The sequence below is a fragment of the Brienomyrus brachyistius genome, chromosome 22 (genome assembly GCF_023856365.1).
Source record: "Brienomyrus brachyistius isolate T26 chromosome 22, BBRACH_0.4, whole genome shotgun sequence".
Lineage (NCBI taxonomy): Eukaryota > Metazoa > Chordata > Actinopteri > Osteoglossiformes > Mormyridae > Brienomyrus > Brienomyrus brachyistius.
The window spans coordinates 10,451,901-10,471,876 of NC_064554.1; the positions used below are offsets into that span (position 1 = coordinate 10,451,901).

General features: G+C 41.4%; 1 protein-coding gene across 1 annotated transcript; it reads left to right on the forward strand.

Moving 5' to 3' along the window:
• Positions 1-1,855: 1,855 nt before the first annotated feature.
• il21r.1 (interleukin 21 receptor, tandem duplicate 1) lies at positions 1,856-18,116 on the forward strand. Its single transcript, XM_048990993.1, has 9 exons — positions 1,856-2,024; positions 2,854-2,940; positions 3,207-3,315; positions 3,956-4,140; positions 4,428-4,579; positions 4,999-5,164; positions 5,829-5,910; positions 10,760-10,853; positions 16,332-18,116. Exons 2-9 carry the CDS (start codon positions 2,883-2,885, stop codon positions 17,067-17,069), a joined length of 1,584 nt encoding a protein of 527 aa, XP_048846950.1. The 5' UTR covers positions 1,856-2,024; positions 2,854-2,882; the 3' UTR covers positions 17,070-18,116.
• The last annotated feature ends 1,860 nt before the right edge of the window (positions 18,117-19,976 follow it).

Genomic DNA, 19,976 nt, shown 5'->3' on the forward strand with positions numbered 1-19,976 from the left:
AAAAATCGTATTTTATCACAAGGATCAAATCGACTTTCAATGAGAAACGTGATTGGGCCGAGGCAAACCTCCAGATCAGAAGGGCACGAAAGCACACGCGTGAAGCATACAGTGTGAACTAGGCTTGAGGTAGCCATCTTACACCACACATGCAGCTTCTGCAGTGAAAGACTCTCAAGCTTTCCAGTGCTGTCTCCAGGTGAGAGGACGTCTCCCCGGAGTTTAGCTACTGTAGAATCTTAAAGTATTTCCTCCCCAGTTAGTCAGCATGACCCCACCTCCACCTAATCACAGCCTCAGCAAGGTCCCATCTCTCCTTACTGAAGCGTAAATCAGCTTGTTAAAACTGGGGCCTCCCAATCATCTCCCTCCATGGTCTCTCACGACTGCCTACACTGCAGCCCTACTAAACGGCTTGTACCTCTCGGCTGACTCTGGCACAGACCCAAGGCTTCTTCCCTCCCCTCTGGAGGTCAGGTCCACTATCCACTAGAGAACGTTCCATGTTTTCAAAGAAAGTGCGAAGGTTTAATCCATCCAGGTGCATCTTGCTCATGCTTGCCGAACTAATGGCACTGCACGCCACCCCTCACATTTCTCATTGAGGATGGGGAGGCCGTAGCATGGCTCCATGCAGCCATTTCCGGCTGAACCCTTTCCCGCAAAAGCTTCTTTCCTCAAGCAGTCAGAGCTCTCAACTCACTGCCACCAAAGGAATGTTAAACCCACAACACAGAAACACTACAAACTGGACTCTCACACTATGCCTATTTGCTCATGCCAAATTTGCATTTGTTTCTACTGCCACGTCTGTGGTCAATATCCTGACCACAACTTGAACCTGGTATTTTAAATACTACTTGCACATTTCACCTGAACTCTAATTGCACGTGGCCATTTTGTATTCTCTCTGTCTTGTTTACTGTACATAGACAGTAAGTTAGAACTAGTTCGTTTTTACTTATTTATTAGATTTATTACTTATGTGAAATTTCTGTTTTATATTTTTTGGTATATTTTATATCTTTATAATGGACCACGGAGGACCTGTGTGGAACGACGTTTCAATACACTGTATACTGTGTATATTGTTATATTGACAATAAACCAATCTTGATCCTGATCTTGAAACCCGACCCGGTTCTGCAGGAAACCCTGCTAGCAGGTGCTCGCCCGAAAGCACTTCCCCAGGCCTGGCTTCAGCGCTCCCAGCAGCCCCAGCAGGGTACACTGGTATTTCTTGATACTGGGGTGACAGTTTGTCTAGCCTCTCCTCACAGACCTGTGTGCTTAAGTGAGGCCCTAGCAGGAGCCTGACCTGCAGTCGCCGTAGCGCCGAGGTTCGATAAGACACGCAAACCCCTCCAGTACCCCGAGGTCACCATCCTCGGAGGGTGATCTGGAATGTGCACCCTGTGCAATACATCAAAGTAAGGATGTTTCACTCTGTTCGTACAAGCTTGCTTTTGATGCCTTTCCCGCGAGACGCCCCTTCGCACATCCCAACCACAGGGTGGTAAAAAAATGACACCATGACGCATACTACAACGTTTTGGTTACGGTGCCTTTGATGTGGACTCGGTACAGTGATGGCGAGGGTATATTTTTGGTGGACTTGCTCGAGTTTAACTGAGTTTCACATGTCTACAGATATGCACTTGAATTAAATTCAGTTATTTAGATTCAACCTCCTGTAACTCCTGGGCCGAAACGGCTTGCAGAGCTGCTCTCGACCTTTCGGCGTGTCACCTCTCCCACCTCTTTCACAGATACTAACGCAGCCGTCTTGCAAAAACAGGAGTGTGTGGGGAAAGCGCGTGATGCTAAATTCATACGTGTCGGCCACAGCCCACATCCTCAGTGACGCAGAGCCCAGGCTCCAAGATGTCAGACTGGCCGCTGAGGCTTCACATGAGGAATGTTCCTGGTCATAGGAACCACAGCTGAAATCTCGATCATTTCAGCCCAGAATAGGATGCAGCTCTGAATCTGCTGCTTCTTCTCATTTGAAGAGAAAGAAAAGGGTAGGTTGCTCTTCGTTAATTCAAGCTTACTACAGCTGCCACAGAGTTCCTATTGTAAATAGAGGTAGATTTTTAATACAAAATTATGACCTTTTTAAAAATGTAATTGTCATAACCGTAGCGAGGTCTAATATACTGAATTCGACATGGCATTATTAACTATGAATCGAATACAAATATTAAGGCAAGCAGGAATACAGAGATTTTACTTGTTTCACAGTAACCGATTCATAATTTTTTTTCTAAGATCCAAAATACACTTACATATGTAGGTGGTGTTTTCAGTCTTGTGTATAAAAAATATTTTTATCGCTCTTTATGACATTTCACTGTGTGATTTGTTTTCATTTCTCTTCATGATGTTTTGTTTCCGCTGTTTGATGCTTTCAAAAGTATAATGTGCTTTATTAGAAAATGATTCACACACTCTAGACTTTCCATTGTGGCTTATATCAGTTCAATCAGTCTTCTTGTCATAACAAGAAACCCACAAGTAACTTGCTTGACGGATCATTTAGAAGACAATTTTGATAAGATTTTTTTGTATGATGTTGCAAGTGCTGAATATGACATATTTAATTATTATTATAAGAGGGAATTATTTCTCTTGTTGATTAATGACTGAATGACAGTTGGCAGTGTGATTAAACTTTGAATGAACATAGCAATGGTGTGATAGAGGACAGATTTCCGAGGAACTCTACAGTATATGGCACAAATGTCAGTTAATACGGTTGCATTTAATCGGCTGGTGCTTTAATAAACACTGAGAACTGTTGAAATAATGACCTAAACACTGAGAAACCTCGCTTTTGTTTTTCTTTTTAAGAGCTTATACCAAACCCTGACCTGCCTGCAATGGCTGTCCTTCAGCGTGCAATTCTTTTATTCCTGCTGCACTGTCTGCTTCACAACAGTAGGTATCCTGAGCTCAGCTCACTCACAGTTTCTCCCTAAATTGTGTTTCCTGAAATATATGGCTGGACTGCACCATGAAAGTATTGTCTCTGGGGGTTTTCTAAGGATGTCGTGGTTTGTGGCTTAAACTTCTAGATAGCACAAAAGGCAGTATTTTCCCTTCTCCTTTGCTGAGTCCGTTGACTGAATGGTTTATTGATTGGATCTTGAAACGTAGTAAAAGCAAAGTACCACTAACTGTCCTTCATCTGTCCCTCACTACAGCTGCATGCGCATGCAACATCACCTGCACTGCAGACTTCATCTCCTCCTTAAATTGTTCCTGTTCCGAAAAGGCACTCACATCTTCGTACACAGTCACAGCAGCTTGCTGGTGTGTGATTTGTTTGGTCCTGTCATCTTTCCTTAAAGTCATTACGGTTTTCGCTCCATCAGTAACCTATTGCACATTTATTTTCTGTCAATGACGACCTGAATCCCAACAGATTGAAAGGAAAGAAAGGCCTGTATTGTTTCGGCAACAGAAACTCTGATAGAGGTTTTCTAAGACAAAAACAAAATTCAGAGTCTTCATTTAACCGTTACAGTGCAGTACTTCATAATCTGTTATAACAATATTTCTCAAGTCTTGCAATTAATGATTAGTTCTGAATCATGTTTTTTTTTTTTTTTTTTGTATTTTTGGTGTCTCAACTTCATAAGTTCATTTATACACTAAATGTCATACAAAATTCCAGTGAGTACCATTTTAATAGAAAAAAATATGCACATTTAAAAAATATATATTTAAGGCTCGACAATTCATGCTGAAACACACAGTTCATGAATCTGAGGTCTGTCAGTTACCTCTGGTTTCAGTTGTGAGAATTGTTCCTTTTCCCCTCTGTTTTGTGTCTGAAAAGTGTATTTCAGTAAAGTGATAATTGAAAGCGATAAGTGAAAGTTTGTTTCATGTCCCTTATGGCGTTAAAGTATGTCTGTAATCCAGAAGCACATCTTTGTTTTCTTTAAAGGAATGAAGGAGAAAATGTGAACAGCAGCTGTGAGATGACGCCCTCTCAGCACTGGTGCACGACTGAACCGGACTTTGATTTAATTGTTTCTGTTGATGCGAACTGCTCCGCAAGCGTGACCAAATTCAACAGCAAAGGGTTGCCAGAATCCAGCAGCTCAGTACATTTCAGGATGTTTGAAAGAAGTAAGCCAAAATCAGCACGCTCTCCAAAAAGTCTCTTAGAACAAAATCGCAATTACATTTCAACATTCTTAGTTCTCAGTATTAGGGCATATTCTCCCACCATTCTGTCCATTTCCTATGTTTGTCCTTCCTCTCTGTGTAGATTCTATTTATTTGTTTGTTGCTTTTGGTGGACTCTGTATGTTTAAGCAAGTATATACTGTAATGCTAAGATAAATGTCACCTATCACCCTGCTTCAAACTTCTCAAAAGTGCCTCATTCTCTCTCACACTCCTTGTGACTGCAGTAAAACCTGAAGCCCCGTATGATCTTCACTTGGAAGAGAATGATGGGGGTTACAATATCTCCTGGACAACGGCCTATGAGGATGAAGACACATACTTGCATAAACACCTAATTTACCGAGTACGAATAAGAACAACAGATCAGCCTTTTGAGGTAAAAAAAAAAAATTATTGAGACCCTCTGAGGTATTGTGGTATACCATTTAATGAGTCATAAAACCCAATAAGAAGCATCACTATTTCGGATTAACTGGGGGGAGTTCGTTCATCAATGAGTGACTGAATGACTTCCTGCTTCTCTCACAAAGAATTATCACACATTTATACCAACTGCTAAATAATTTCGCTAATATTGTCTGGAAAGACTGTAGTATTTTGATCCACATCCTTAAAATTCTTACTATTGGCTGGAAAACAAAATTTCAATATGAACCTTTCTAAAACTGGGTCAATAAGATAGCATTGTTTATAAAGTACTAGGGTAGTGTGTAACAAAATTATTGTGAGTAAATAGAAACAATTTGATGTATTGTTGGCTAACCAATTAAATTGTGATTTTTTTTTTCGTAAAAGGAACGAACTTACTCTATTGATGAGGACAGGAGTTACCTGGAAATTCCCTACGAACTCTTGAGGCATGGGATTGAGTACGAGGTGGATGTCCAGGCAACTGTAAGCCCCATCTATACAGAGGCATTCTGGAGTGAATGGAGCTCCCCCATGAAATGGAAGGCCAACAGTGAGTATGGCTCTCAGTAGACCTGTAGCTAGAAACGAATTTCAGGGGGGGTCTGGAATATTTTGAAGGCTGTAATACTATGTAGCAATATGCTTGACTCTCAGACAGGGTTCATCAACACAGACAAACATGGTGAGAGCGGTCTGTCTCAGTGGCAGACTATATAAATACTATGTTTGTGGAAAAATTGTATCAAATGGTCTGTCAGAATTCCTGATGGTCATGACCCCTGTTCTCAGATTATCTATTCAGTGAAATGAAAATGACGTCACAAACGTAAAGGAATTTTTCGGCGAGAGCCTTCACCATAACTAATCAAATTATTAATCTGTTTTACAGTTTATCCGTCTGTTGCTTAGCTGCTCTGTTGGTTTCCATGTAGACTATTTTAGAAAAATGTCTTATGTTACATATAACGTGGATATAGCATTCATTTTGAAAAGCAGCCAGCCGTGATTATGTAGACAGGATACTGCTTTGGTAGAAATCTGGAGGGCTATAAATTCTTTCTTTTTTTTTCATTTAGTCTGCCCACTACCATACAGACTTTGTATCTTTGTCACTTTTCGTAATACTGAGACTTGTCCTGCTTTGTAGGTGTGTGCACTATACTTCACCTTTTTGCCTTGTTAGAGGCTTAGTCGTGTCCTTCTTGTTATTTCAGGTAACGAAAGGAACCTCTACCTTTACGTAGTGCCTTTCCTGTCAGTGCTGCCCTGTTTGCTCTTAATTTACTTGGGAAGAATGTAAGTATTGCCACTATGTTGCCATTTTGCGTAAATTAAGCATAGGCCTCAGAAGAAGATGATAATTTCTTCCATAAATACGAATGCCACTCATTTCAAATAATAATATAGTGCTAATTATTTATCTTAACACCAAAAATCACCATCAGGTTAGCAAGCAAAATATTTGGGGCATGCTGGATATTTTGGCACAAAGATAATCCGTTATAGCTTGGGTCTTTATGGGAAAAGATGCATAGTGTCCCTAACTGTAAATGAGATCATATGCCCCGAATTTGCAATGTCTAAAGCATGTCAAAATGAGTCTTACTTGTCCTTTTGCTCACAACATCTTCCCACGCACGAAAACCGCAAACAGCAGAAATTTCGAGTTGAGGCAGAAACTTTGTTGGCGCCAATCGATACAGGAAGCGAGGTCAGCGTTTGCCTTCACTAGTGTTCCTGCGGAGGCTTACATACATAGAAACGTCACGGTACAAACTTGCACCACAGTTTTACAGTCAAGGATCTCTTTTTACCCCCCACAGTTCTGAATACATCCTTCCGGGTAGCCACAGAGAATTCTGAATTGTACTGAGTGCAGTTTTCTCTGCTTATGCAACCTTAATTTATCTGTAGAGGGAGCAGTCAGACATTTCAGCCAATGAGGGCACTTTGTGCATTTGGCCAGGGTTAGAGGATTAAATATGTTCCAGTTTTACTCCCAAAGCTTCTACTTCCTTCATGGAATGCGTGTCATGGAGTTTCCTGGATGACCAACACCGTTAGATGTGATTTGTGAGGACACTATCATGGAGGAACCAAGTAAACAATCAATAGTGAATTCACACAGACATCCAAACACATCAGAAGACCAGGGCCAACTGATACAAGGAACAAGGAAAAGGGATGGGGAGGGTGGAATAAGGAGCAAATGAGAACCCAGAGACACATTAACTTGGTCTGCAGCCCCTGGGGGGGGGGGGGGGGGGGGGGGGGGGACAGGGTAGGCAATTCCCGTAAAATTCAGGTTGAGGAAAATAGAGAGAACATCAAAAACTGCAAAAGGTCTCCTAAATCCACTACTCTAAGATGGTGGCTAATAACAGCTGCAAACTCTGGATGGATGGACAGATATAACATAAAATACATCCATCCATCCATTTCCCAAACCGCTTATCCTACTGGGTTGCGGGGGGTCCGGAGCCTATCCCGGAAGCAATGGGCACAAGGCAGGGAACAACCCAGGATGGGGGACCAGGCCATCGCAGGGCACACTCACACACCATGTACTCACATTGGAATTTAGCAACTCCAATCAGCCTCAGCATGTTTTTGGACTGTGGGGGGAAACCGGAGTACCTGGAGGAAACCCCACGACGACATGGGGAGAACATGCAAACTCCACACACATGTAACCCAGGCAGAGACTCGAACCCGGGTCCCAGAGGTGTGAGGCAACCATAAAATAAATAAAATGCTACAATACTGAATAGGATACTGCAAAAGACAAGGTGCAAAAATGCAATTAGGGTATGTGAGGGATCTGACTTGCAAGGTAAAGCCAATGGACATAACTAGTCTGATTTAGTCACCACAGGTCTGCCATGGTCAGTTGAGTTATACAGTCTAATGTCATGGGCAGTTGAGTTATGGAGACCAATGTCATGGGCAGTTGAGTTATAGAATCTAAACACTTACAAATTTCAATAGACGCATACAAAACAAAAAAAATTTTGCAAATCCTCTCACAATGTTTATGGGGGACAATGAAAGTTCGTGAACCATTTGAGGTGTGTAGTATATCAAATGTTTATAGGGTATAGATATATTTTCAAAATGAGATAGTGGATGACACAATAGCATTTATACTGATATAGGCTTTTTCTCTCAATAACAAATATACACTCATCAAAGCTTATGATAAAATGAGCCACGAAAATGCAGCAGTGAAACTACAATAAGCTATTTTTCATGTACAGTATTATGACGTGTTTGGATTATACACAGTTCAGTAAATCTAAATTTAATTTCTGCAGTACTGTAATTTTGCGCTTGAAACAGCGCCTTGCTGAGGTTGACCTCAAACCAGCGACCTTCTGGTCATAGGCACTAGGCACAACCCCCCTACCCCTAAACTACAGGTTGGCGATTTATTAAAGTCGTCGGATAGCGATAGTATTCCTTCCTGGCTGTAGGCAACGCGAGAGCTGCGGCGGTTACATTACGCAGTAGTAAGTGTTCATATATAAAATTAAACCTTTTAGTTAGAGTCTCACTCGGAATGTGATGGAGCTGATGAATCTTTGATACTTGATTCATTGTGTTTTAAATAATTGCGAGACGGCTCACGTGTTAAACGTATCGTACTTTGCAACTATTGTTCTTCCTTTTGTTTGAGACTATTGCTTTAAAATAAAGATCTTTCTAGGTGTTGTGTGCGCTTTCAGTGCTTATCGGGCTCCTCTTTTAACATTTAGAGCCATTTGCGAAATAAGCTTTAGATTTAGATTGTTTAGGCACAGAAAAAATAACATGCTTTGAAAGCAGTATAATAAACGGAAAAAAGTGCGCGTGGACATACTGGAGTTAAATACTTTTATTTCACGGCTGCTTTATTTGAAATAGGCAGTTTATTTTGGGTTAATTTTAAGACTGGTATAAAGAAAATGTTGCCTGGCTGTATATTTGCAAACAAGGAAGGAAGCCCTCCATTTTGCACTTTGCTTTGGCCACATATTGTGTTGATGAAACTCTTTCTGTGGTTTTTAATTAAATTTAAAAATAGCACACTTCGTAGAAAATATCACGTATCAATAATATAAAATACCTAGATAATGTTTTTGGTCCATATCGCCTATAGCTGTACGAACCGTACAGCGGAGATGAGGGACATGCGGTTTCTCAAGTCACGAACTACATGTTTTCTTGTTTTAGCTGATTATGACATGCGACAACCCGATTAATGTGTTTATGTGTCTTTTTAATAATAACCCGATTACTGCATTTACACGACTAGCTCATCAAAAACACATGAGAACATCTTAATCGGGTTTTGTAAACGTAATCATAGTCAGCTAGCAAAAATAAATAAATACTAAATAAATAGATCCCACTTCGTGAGAAACCGCATGTCCCTCCTCTTCTCTGCATGGTCTGCAGGGCTGGGCTACACCCACCGATCTTACTATTAATCACCGTATTAAGGTGGTAGATGAATCCGCATCGACAATAGCTGGTGAGTGGCCAGTCTTGTGATTGTGCTCGATTCGATCTGCGCTCCTTTGCTCTTTCTGAGTGACCCGAATGTTTTCCTGTTTTTTTTAATCTGAATTTCTCAACCCGAATTTTCCTGACCTGTATCTCACAACCCGAATGTTCAAATTCGATTTCTTCAGTTCAAGTTCAGGTGAACATTAGATTTCAGGTTCTGATACAAAGGTAATGAAAGTCAAGTTAGGTTAACATTCAAATTCAGGTAAATTAAAGTACAGGTTGTGATTATTCTTATTTCATTCTATCCCAAATTTTGATAAATGATGAGGGATTCTGTAGTTTACCAGTGAGAATCTCAACGATTTGCTTAGATGTACTGCTTTGAACAAAGCTGTCATACTACAAATGTACAGTAGGGGGAGGAGCATTATTAAAAAACATGTATTGCGTCCGCAAGCCATTTCAGCAATAGTGAAAATGATACAAATGACAGCACATTTTTCATTTTGCCGGGTCTCAACAACAAAATTTACCGGAAGCAATGGATGCTTGAAATCGGAACTTAATCAGGAGTACAGCGACAGGAGCAATGGAAAATCGGGAGTGTTGGTGGATGTGCATTCTTCAGCTTATTTCCAAACTTTGGAAGATTAATCGGAGTAATTTAATCAAATACCGACAAAATCTAAGAAAGACTTCTTTGTACAGAATGTCAGTCATAAGTGGAATTTAAAAATGCCCAGTAGGGAATCCCCATTAGTGATGATAACCCCCAATAACACGCCGCCAAAGGTCTTTCAGTAATGATTAGGCCTTCATGCATCTTCTGGGACTTTCCCTACTCTGATGATTAATAAATTATAATACACCCCCTGACTTGATTATGTGATATTGCAGGCTGGCCTGTTAATGCTTGTGGTCTGATTTTAGTCAGTTTATGAAAAACATCAGGAATCCTAGTGGTTCATAAATACAGAGTCATGGGTAGTGAAACTCAGTATAGTTAACATTAGCTTTACATGCTAACGGAACGAAAGTGCACTAGGGCAGGGGCCCTAGCTATTTTTCCCCAGGGGCGACATAATCATCTACAACATAAAGCCAAGGTTCACTGCCCCCAATGGTGAAATTTGCCAAACGGTGATAACAGTTTCCAAGCCGTGACGCATTGTTCAGATTCATTAGCATTTAGCTTGCCAGTTCAGGACCCCTGCACAATGTGCCAATGTTGTTGATAAATATCACAATTGAATAGTCCTGGATATTTGTGGAGGAATATCGAATTACAGAATTATATACCAGTAATAAAACAATACTAACTGAATAACATAAAGGTGAATATTTTTCTGATAATGGACGTCAAATTCTCATTATAAAGGTAAAAATAAGTATGTTTGGGGAGAGTCCCTCTTCTTTATCTTCCTGCCTTACTTTAGCCTTTTTGGATGATTAACATAAACCCATGATTATAGTCAATTGTTCCACTGTTATGCTACTTTTGCATAGTTAGATGTAGAAGCTTTCAGTTCATAGTTTCTGCCTCACCACTGTTACCATAAGGTTACGGAACTCTCTCTCTCTCTCTCTCTCTCTCTCTCTCTTCCTGTCTGAAAGTGAATTTAACTTGACCACCCTTTGCACGTCTCTTTTACAGAGGATGGCTGAAATGGCTACACTTGTACCATTACATTCCGAGTCCCGAAGAGTTTTTCAAGCCTCTATACCACATACACCACGGAGATTTTCAGGTACAGCGATTGTTCCTAGAGTGGGTACTTGTCAGGTTTTACGCCCAGAAACAGGAAGCAACCCATACGAAGAGTGGAAATAGTTACATAAGCTGGTGAAAGTTTGATGTCATGACTGTACCAATCCATTCGGAAAGTACCATTAGCTGCAGTCTGAACTCAGGAAGGATGTTTATTTTTAAATGGTTAAAGGTTGGGGGTGGATTTCTTGTGTCACATATACTCCACAGTGTGACGATAGCACGAGGGCTAATCCTGTCAAACTTCATTCCTGGGGGGCCGGAGCCCCGTGCAGCTTAGCTCTTTCCCTGTCCCACCACAAATAATTCAACTTAAGAGCTGTGTGATAATTAGCCCAAGGAGTTAAATCAGGTTCGGTAAATGAGGGGAAACCCAAAACTGTGCAAGGCTCTGGCCCCCCAGGACTGGAGTTTGACACCCCTCCTTTAAGGTGGTAATATACAGGGCCGCTTTCTGGGTAATGTTGCCAGGCAACTGCCGGTCAGGTGACACAAAGGGCAGCTCATCTAGATCTGGATCATCTCAAAAAGTCACACACTGGTGATCAAAGTTTTTAAATTTGTCGCCCAGTATCTATGGGACAGTCCCTGAGCAGCACTACTAGCAGGAAACATGCCTCCAAAAGCCACCACGTGTATCGTCACCCTTACGCTTCCCAATCATATATAGTCAGACTAATTGTTTTATGTTATTGTTAGATAGATAGGACTCCAGAATGAGCTTATGAATGATGTATGTGTACCATAGATAGGGCTCCAGAATGAGCTTATGAATGATGTATGTGTACCATAGATAGGGCTCCAGAATGAGCTTATGAATGATGTATGTGTACCATAGATAGGGCTCCAGAATGAGCTTATGAACGATGTATGTGTACCATAGATAGGACTCCAGAATGAGCTTATGAATGATGTATGTGTACCATAGATAGGATTCCAGAATGAGCTTATGAATGATGTATGTGTACCATAGATAGGACTCCAGAATGAGCTTATGAACGATGTATGTGTACCATAGATAGGGCTCCAGAATGAGCTTATGAACGATGTATGTGTACCATAGATAGGGCTCCAGAATGAGCTTATGAATGATGTATGTGTACCATAGATAGGGCTCGAGAATGAGCTTATGAATGATGTATGTGTACCATAGATAGGGCTCCAGAATGAGCTTATGAATGATGTATGTGTATCATAGATAGAAGCTCCAGAATGAGCTTATGAATGATGTTTGTGTACCATAGATAGGGCTCCAGAATGAGCTTATGAACGATGTATGTGTACCATAGATAGGACTCCAGAATGAGCTTATGAATGATGTATGTGTACCATAGATAGGGCTCCAGAATGATCTTATGAACGATGTATGTGTACCATAGATAGGGCTCCAGAATGAGCTTATGAATGATGTATGTGTACCATAGATAGGGCTCCAGAATGAGCTTATGAATGATGTATGTGTACCATAGATAGGGCTCCAGAATGAGCTTATGAATGATGTATGTGTACCATAGATAGGGCTCCAGAATGAGCTTATGAATGATGTATGTGTATCATAGATAGAAGCTCCAGAATGAGCTTATGAATGATGTTTGTGTACCATAGATAGGGCTCCAGAATGAGCTTATGAACGATGTATGTGTACCATAGATAGGACTCCAGAATGAGCTTATGAATGATGTATGTGTACCATAGATAGGGCTCCAGAATGAGCTTATGAATGATGTATGTGTACCATAGATAGGGCTCCAGAATGAGCTTATGAATGATGTATGTGTATCATAGATAGAAGCTCCAGAATGAGCTTATGAATGATGTTTGTGTACCATAGATAGGGCTCCAGAATGAGCTTATGAACGATGTATGTGTACCATAGATAGGACTCCAGAATGAGCTTATGAATGATGTATGTGTACCATAGATAGGGCTCCAGAATGAGCTTATGAATGATGTATGTGTACCATAGATAGGGCTCCAGAATGAGCTTATGAACGATGTATGTGTACCATAGATAGGACTCCAGAATGAGCTTATGAATGATGTATGTGTACCATAGATAGGACTCCAGAATGAGCTTATGAATGATGTATGTGTACCATAGATAGGGCTCCAGAATGAGCTTATGAACGATGTATGTGTACCATAGATAGGGCTCCAGAATGAGCTTATGAATTATGTATGTGTACCATAGATAGGGCTCCAGAATGAGCTTATGAATGATGTATGTGTACCATAGATAGGGCTCCAGAATGAGCTTATGAATGATGTATGTGTACCATAGATAGGACTCCAGAATGAGCTTATGAATGATGTTTGTGTACCATAGATAGGGTTCCAGAATGAGCTTATGAACGATGTATGTGTACCATAGATAGGGCTCCAGAATGAGCTTATGAACGATGTATGTGTACCATAGATAGGGCTCCAGAATGAGCTTATGAACGATGTATGTGTACCATAGATAGGGCTCCAGAATGAGCTTATGAATGATGTATGTGTACCATAGATAGGACTCCAGAATGAGCTTATGAATGATGTATGTGTACCATAGATAGGACTCCAGAATGAGCTTATGAATGATGTATGTGTACCATAGATAGGACTCCAGAATGAGCTTATGAATGATGTATGTGTACCATAGATAGGACTCCAGAATGAGCTTATGAATGATGTATGTGTACCATAGATAGGGCTCCAGAATGAGCTTATGAATGATGTTTGTGTACCATAGATAGGGCTCCAGAATGAGCTTATGAATGATGTTTGTGTACCATAGATAGGGCTCCAGAATGATCTTATGAACGATGTTTGTGTACCATAGATAGGGCTCCAGAATGAGCTTATGAATGATGTATGTGTACCATAGATAGGGCTCCAGAATGAGCTTATGAACGATGTATGTGTACCATAGATAGGAATCCAGAATGAGCTAATGAACGATGTATGTGTACCACAGATAGGGCTCCAGAATGAGCTTATGAATGATGTATGTGTACCATAGATAGGGCTCCAGAATGAGCTTATGAATGATGTATGTGTACCATAGATAGGGCTCCAGAATGAGCTTATGAATGATGTATGTGTACCATAGATAGGGCTCCAGAATGAGCTTATGAATGATGTATGTGTACCATAGATAGGGCTCCAGAATGAGCTTATGAACGATGTATGTGTACCATAGATAGGGCTCCAGAATGAGCTTATGAACGATGTATGTGTACCATAGATATGGCCCCTTGCTTTCAGACTGGCCCTTTGGAATGCACAGTGTTATCCCAGATTTTGTGACCTGGAAAAGTCACATTTTAAATTCTCAGAATGAACATGATCCCTGCCTTGGCCAGAGCCTTTTCATCGCCATAGTTGTCATGTTCATTGATTGTTTTTCTAATGACCGCATTCACTGAGTAGATTTCCCACACATAAGGAAATGTCAGAGGTCAGATTCTATAAATAAATGTTCTAAATATGTGTGTCACATGCAGGATAACGTTCAATCCAGGTGAACACAAGCTTCATCCAGTTACCGATGGAATGAAACGTTTTCTTGATTTCAATGGTTATTTGAAACCTTAAATGAAAACTATTAGGTTTCACTTTTTGGTTTTCCAGCAGTATTAAACAATTGTTGCTAGAAACGCTGGAAGTGATATAAAATGACTATGTGTTTCTAGTTGTTTTTTTAATCAAATTAATTTTTACCATGATGGACTGGCATCCCATCAATGTGTGACACATTCAGCCCAGCTAGATTGTTCCATGGCTCAGATGGAACCCAAGGAAAGAAATGAGCAGACAGCATAAGGAACAAGGTCCTGAATGGGATTCCTCTCAGGACACATACAGGCATTATATCAGCATTATATCAGCATTATATACAGCATTATATCAGCATTATATACAGCATTATATCAGCATTTTATCAGCATTATATACAGCATTATATACAGCATTATATCAGCATTATATACAGCATTATATCAGCATTATATACAGCATTATATCAGCATTATATCAGCATTATATCAGCATTATATACAACATTATATCAGCATTATATATTGTGTACGTTAGTTTAATGCACAGCATATTAGATGTCATGCAGATCCTCTGCTGTCCACAAATTATGAACTATTATTGACATGATGGTGATGATGTCATACGTGCTTTAAGATATATTTTGATTTAAACAGAGACCAAGCATGCATGTCTATTCAGGTCTCGATATATCGATAGTGATCTTATACTGCATGCACATGTTTTCCTATTAATTTGCTAAATGCCTCGATTTACAGACACTAGGATAATATTTGTCGATGTAGAATTTGTCAGTATAAACGTTCCAGCCGAATATGTTGGCCTGAGGTCAAACTGCCCAATGGCCACAAACGGCAAGCAAAATAACGATACAAAATTAAAGCAACGAGGAAGGCCAGCACACATTTTTGTCGGACTTGTTGAGCACAGGATGCCTGCACTGGACGATTGCAGCTTGTTTCGCTGTACATTAAACAGCAAAGAAAACAACCGAGGTAGTAGATCTGATCTGTGTTTGTTCTGTCATCCGTGGTTCCCAGCAGTCTTATCACTTTTTCATCTTTCTGGGTGCAAAAACAGCAGCCTGTGGCGGCCCACGCTGTTTAGATTTCAATCAGAAACGGCGAAATGTGCATGTGAAGAGTCTTAAGCTTGTTTGTAGGGGGGAAATGTGTGTGGCCAGTGATCATGACAACCATGGGCTCGTTCATAGATTCTCGTTTTAAATATTGATTTGTTGTATCCTCTTTGTAATATTTAATTGTTTTCACATGATTCAAATTACTTTCAGCAGTCTTTACCTAAGACCGAACCTGGCAGTCTTGAGCTCTCGCTCACAAACCTAGTGTACAGTGCATTGACCATATTTTTTTCTGCTACTTACAATGTTTCTCCTTTGAAGGTCTCATTACATTCACTCCTAAGCTCTTTATTGACTGAAATAGAGACAATGTCATGAGATGTGTGTGCGGAAAAGAAAAAATGTTGAGACTTCTACCAAGAATAATATCGGTGGTTAGTGTTTGCTCATAGGCCGATTTACCAGATCAAAATGTTTTAGGCAGATAAAATCTGTGATGCTGTTCTCATTAAAGGTCTAGAGTGCTGTTAGCTTCTCATCGCTCCATCTCGCTTGCAAATGCATGCATAGCACAAATGCAAAGTTTGCTGAAGCAAAGCACAGTTTATTTGATGGAAACAGATTATTGCGAAACATTAAGCATTGTTGTTTGTTTTTTTTACCAATATCATAGTTCTTTAAGGGGCACAGTCTGTGAATCCAGCCACTGCCATGTCTGAAGCTACTATAAGTGATGGAGAGGTCCAGCTAACCTTAAAACCATTTTGCGGACATGCTGGTGCTGACGATACTGTTCCCTGTTCCGGATGTGCTGACTGTTTTTCTTGTGTGTCTTTACAGCGTTGGGTGGGCCCCACTTTTACCCTCAGTGAGCCTGACACCTTAGAGAGGACCATCGTGCTGCAGGTGGTAAAAGAGAAGCAGCAGGCACCTCCGGAGAAGCTCTTGGAGGGAGGCGACGAGGACACCAGCCAGCGAGGCAGTGAAGACAGACAGGACCCAGGGAGTGGCCGGGCCTCACAAAGTTCCAGCAAACACCTTCTTCCAGGAAGCAGCAGCCAAGCCTCAACTCACATGACTGGCCGTATCTCCATCCACACAGTAACTGTGTCTGGAGAGGAGAACACTGGCTCGGTGTGCCCAGAGGCATACAGGGGAAGCATCTGCACCTACCTAGGAGACCATGCAGAAGTGAGCTTAAGCCATCCAGGCAGGGCTGTCATGCACAGGGAGAGGTTTCTCCCAGGACCCAGGAGTGATGAAGACGAGCCCATAGAGGAACAGGCCGGGGCATTTGGACCTTATCGCCTGAACTGGCAGTTAGCTGAAGGCGATCAGGAGCTAGAGCGATTGTCTCTGAACTCCTTCTCTTCCAATGAGCGATCCGACGACGGTTACCCACACCTCGAGCTGGATTTGGACACCATCGACAGTGGCTTCCAGGATTCTGACTGCAATAGCCCAGTGGACACTGAAATAAACTTGAAGAGGCCAGTTTTGGGGGAGGCAGGGAATCTTCACAGCAACTACATCAGACAATGGGTGACATACAGCTCAGCTTCCGATGCCACAAACTGAGGATGTCTGTGGGGCAGTGACTGAGACTTTAACTGAGCTGGAAATGAGCTAACAGTGGACTGAGAGAATGGCCGAAATGGTCACAGTTATGGAAGGAAAACTATATAATATATATATATAGCTGTCCTTTGAGTGTAACATTAATGTGGAAAAATTGAGATTAAAGAGGGTGAGCTGTAAATGGAGGTAAAGAAACTAATTAGCAACTCAAAAGTTTGGCATATTTATGTTTTGAGAAGCGCTGGTGACTTCTTGTGGCTGGATTTATAGATGCTGTTTCTATTGTACAAAAGTAATTTTTCCAGTGGTTTAGCACAATTAATCTGTCAGAAGCTGACCATCACTTCCTGGTGTAGTGCTTGTGATAATCGGGCTCTTTTGCATGAATGTTCATCAATCAGTCCACTATAATTCCAGTATTTTGTCAAGCAAACCTTAAAATTATCTTATTTAATCCCTAGCCAAAGACACCACCAAGTGTGAACAGGGGGTATTTACATTTGGCGTGAGGAAAACACAGTGCCAGAAGGGACTGGACCGATTAGTACCAGAAATTGCGATCGATGTGACAAACTGAGTAACAAATTTCCATCGTCATACCTATCAAAACACAGAACAATATGCGCCAAAACACAGGACATAGTGTGCCAAAGCACAGGACATATTGCGCCAAAACACAGGACATAGTGCGCCAAAACACAGGACATAGTACGCCAAAGCACAGGACATAGTGCGCCAAAACACAGGACGTAGTGCGCCAAAACACAGGACGTAGTGCGCCAAAACACAGGACATAGTGCGCCAAAACACAGGACATAGTGCGCCAAAGCACAGGACATAGTGCCCCAAAACACAGGACGTAGTACGCCAAAGCACAGGACGTAGTGCGCCAAAGCACAGGACGTAGTGCGCCAAAACTCAGGACGTAGTGCGCCAAAACACAGGACAAAGTGTGCCAAAGCACAGGGAGCATAAGAAGTCAGTTTGAAAACATTTCTGTGTGGCTTTACTGTGCAGCAAACACAATAAATCTGTGTTTTATGAGGACTGTGTAAGGACTGTGAAGTCATACCTATGCCTGTAAAGCTGGGGTGGAACTCCGGTTGATTGCAGGCTGTGGACCTGTATCACTTCTCACCCAGTTTCACTATTTGTGTCTCTGTATGTTGAGAGGCGCAGTGGTGGCTAAGGTAGAGGATCTGTGACAATAATCAGAAGGTTGCCAGTATGAATGATCCTATTCCATTGGGCCCTTGGGCCAGGCCCATAATCTGCAGTTGCCTCATCCTGGGTATGACGTTAATCTACATCCGGCCATGCAAGCAGGTCCTCCAACTGCCCGAGAAAACTTGGGGGTTGGTGACGAGATTGGCACACTGTTCCATTCAGCAGGTGCTGTGGTACAGTATCACCCGCTGAACGACTACACTTGGGTTCTTAACCCAGAGGTGGTTTGTCGTGTGGTGGGTGCGGCAATGCACTGTATCAGCACACGCTCCTTACCTCTGTCTCTCTCTCTTTCCCTCTTCTCTCTCTATATATACATACCATCTATATATTTAGATTTACAGGTGGCTGCGCTTTGCAGACAGCTTGCTCTACAAAGACCGAGTTCAGGGAAGTGTTAAAAGATAATTTCCCCTCGTGGATCGATAGAACATCACTTATTATTATTATTATTATATATATATGATAGTTGGTGTTATGAAGTTGGGGCACTCAGAGAGGAAATCACTCACATATCCATTTTCTTTGTCCCCTGATCCAGTCAGGGTGAGTGTCACCTGAGGTACTCATTAGGAACCATTACAGGCAGTGACATATGGGAGAATAACACTGCAAAGGCACAGCAGTGCATTACAGGCAGTGACATACGGGAGAATAACACTGCAAAGGCACAGCACTGCAGTACAGACAGTGACATACAGGAGAATAACACCGTGAAAGCACAACACTGCATTACAGACAGTGACATATGAGAGAATAACACCGCGAAGGCAAAGCACTGCATTACAGGCAGTGACATATGGGAGAATAACACTGCAAAGGCAAAGCACTGCATTACAGGCAGTGACATATGGGAGAATAACACTGCAAAGGCACAACATTGCATTACAGACAGTGACATACGGGAGAATAACACCGCAAAGACAAAGCACTGTATTACAGGCAGTGACATACAGGAGAATAACACCATGAAGGCACAGTACTGCATTACAGGCAGTGACATACGGGTGAATAACACCGCGAAAGCAAAGCACTGCATTACAGGCAGTGACATACGGGAGAATAACATTGTGAAGGCACAACACTGCATTACAGGCAGTAACATACAAATGGAGTAGAAACAAAGTGTGAAGGCTCACCATAAACAAACTATCGAACACTATTGTGCTAAAAGTGAATAAAATGACATGTGACACAAGGCAAATTCATTTTGGTCAATTTATTACCTAAAGCCCATTCAATGATACATTTAACAACAGCTGTGCATTTGTCTTAATTATTATTCTCAGTTTAATGTTTAATTTGGCAGGATTGCTAATTAGTGCCTGTTCCTGATTTAAGGTACACTGTGATTAGATACAGGTGTGTGAACGTTTGAAGGAAGCTTGATTAGTTGGTGCTCTCCAGAGTGACCTGATGTCCTGGGTTTAACAGTAGGCCCTAATAGCTGTAATGTATCACATGGTTAGATGCTAGCTCCCTTTACGGCAGACTGCTCTGAGGCTCAAGCTCAGCCTGCCTTTGGGCTTCTGGCAAATTCCAGGGCTTGTAGAGACAATGTTAGGAGAGGGGAAGAAAGGAAAGAATGGAGAAGCAATTAGCCTATGTCTGTCAAAAAAGTCAGGCATCGGATGGACATGCAGAACAATAGCAGCAGAGTCCTAGGTGAAGGCCTGTTGT

Excerpts from the sequence above, each read along its gene's own strand:
- il21r.1 (XM_048990993.1), top strand. The coding sequence starts at position 2,883 with ATGGCTGTCCTTCAGCGTGCAATTCTTTTATTCCTGCTGCACTGTCTG. Across the intron at positions 2,941-3,206 it reads GCACTGTCTGCTTCACAACA|CTGCATGCGCATGCAACATC; the intron begins GTAGGTATCCTG and ends CCCTCACTACAG. Across the intron at positions 4,141-4,427 it reads TTTCAGGATGTTTGAAAGAA|TAAAACCTGAAGCCCCGTAT; the intron begins GTAAGCCAAAAT and ends TTGTGACTGCAG.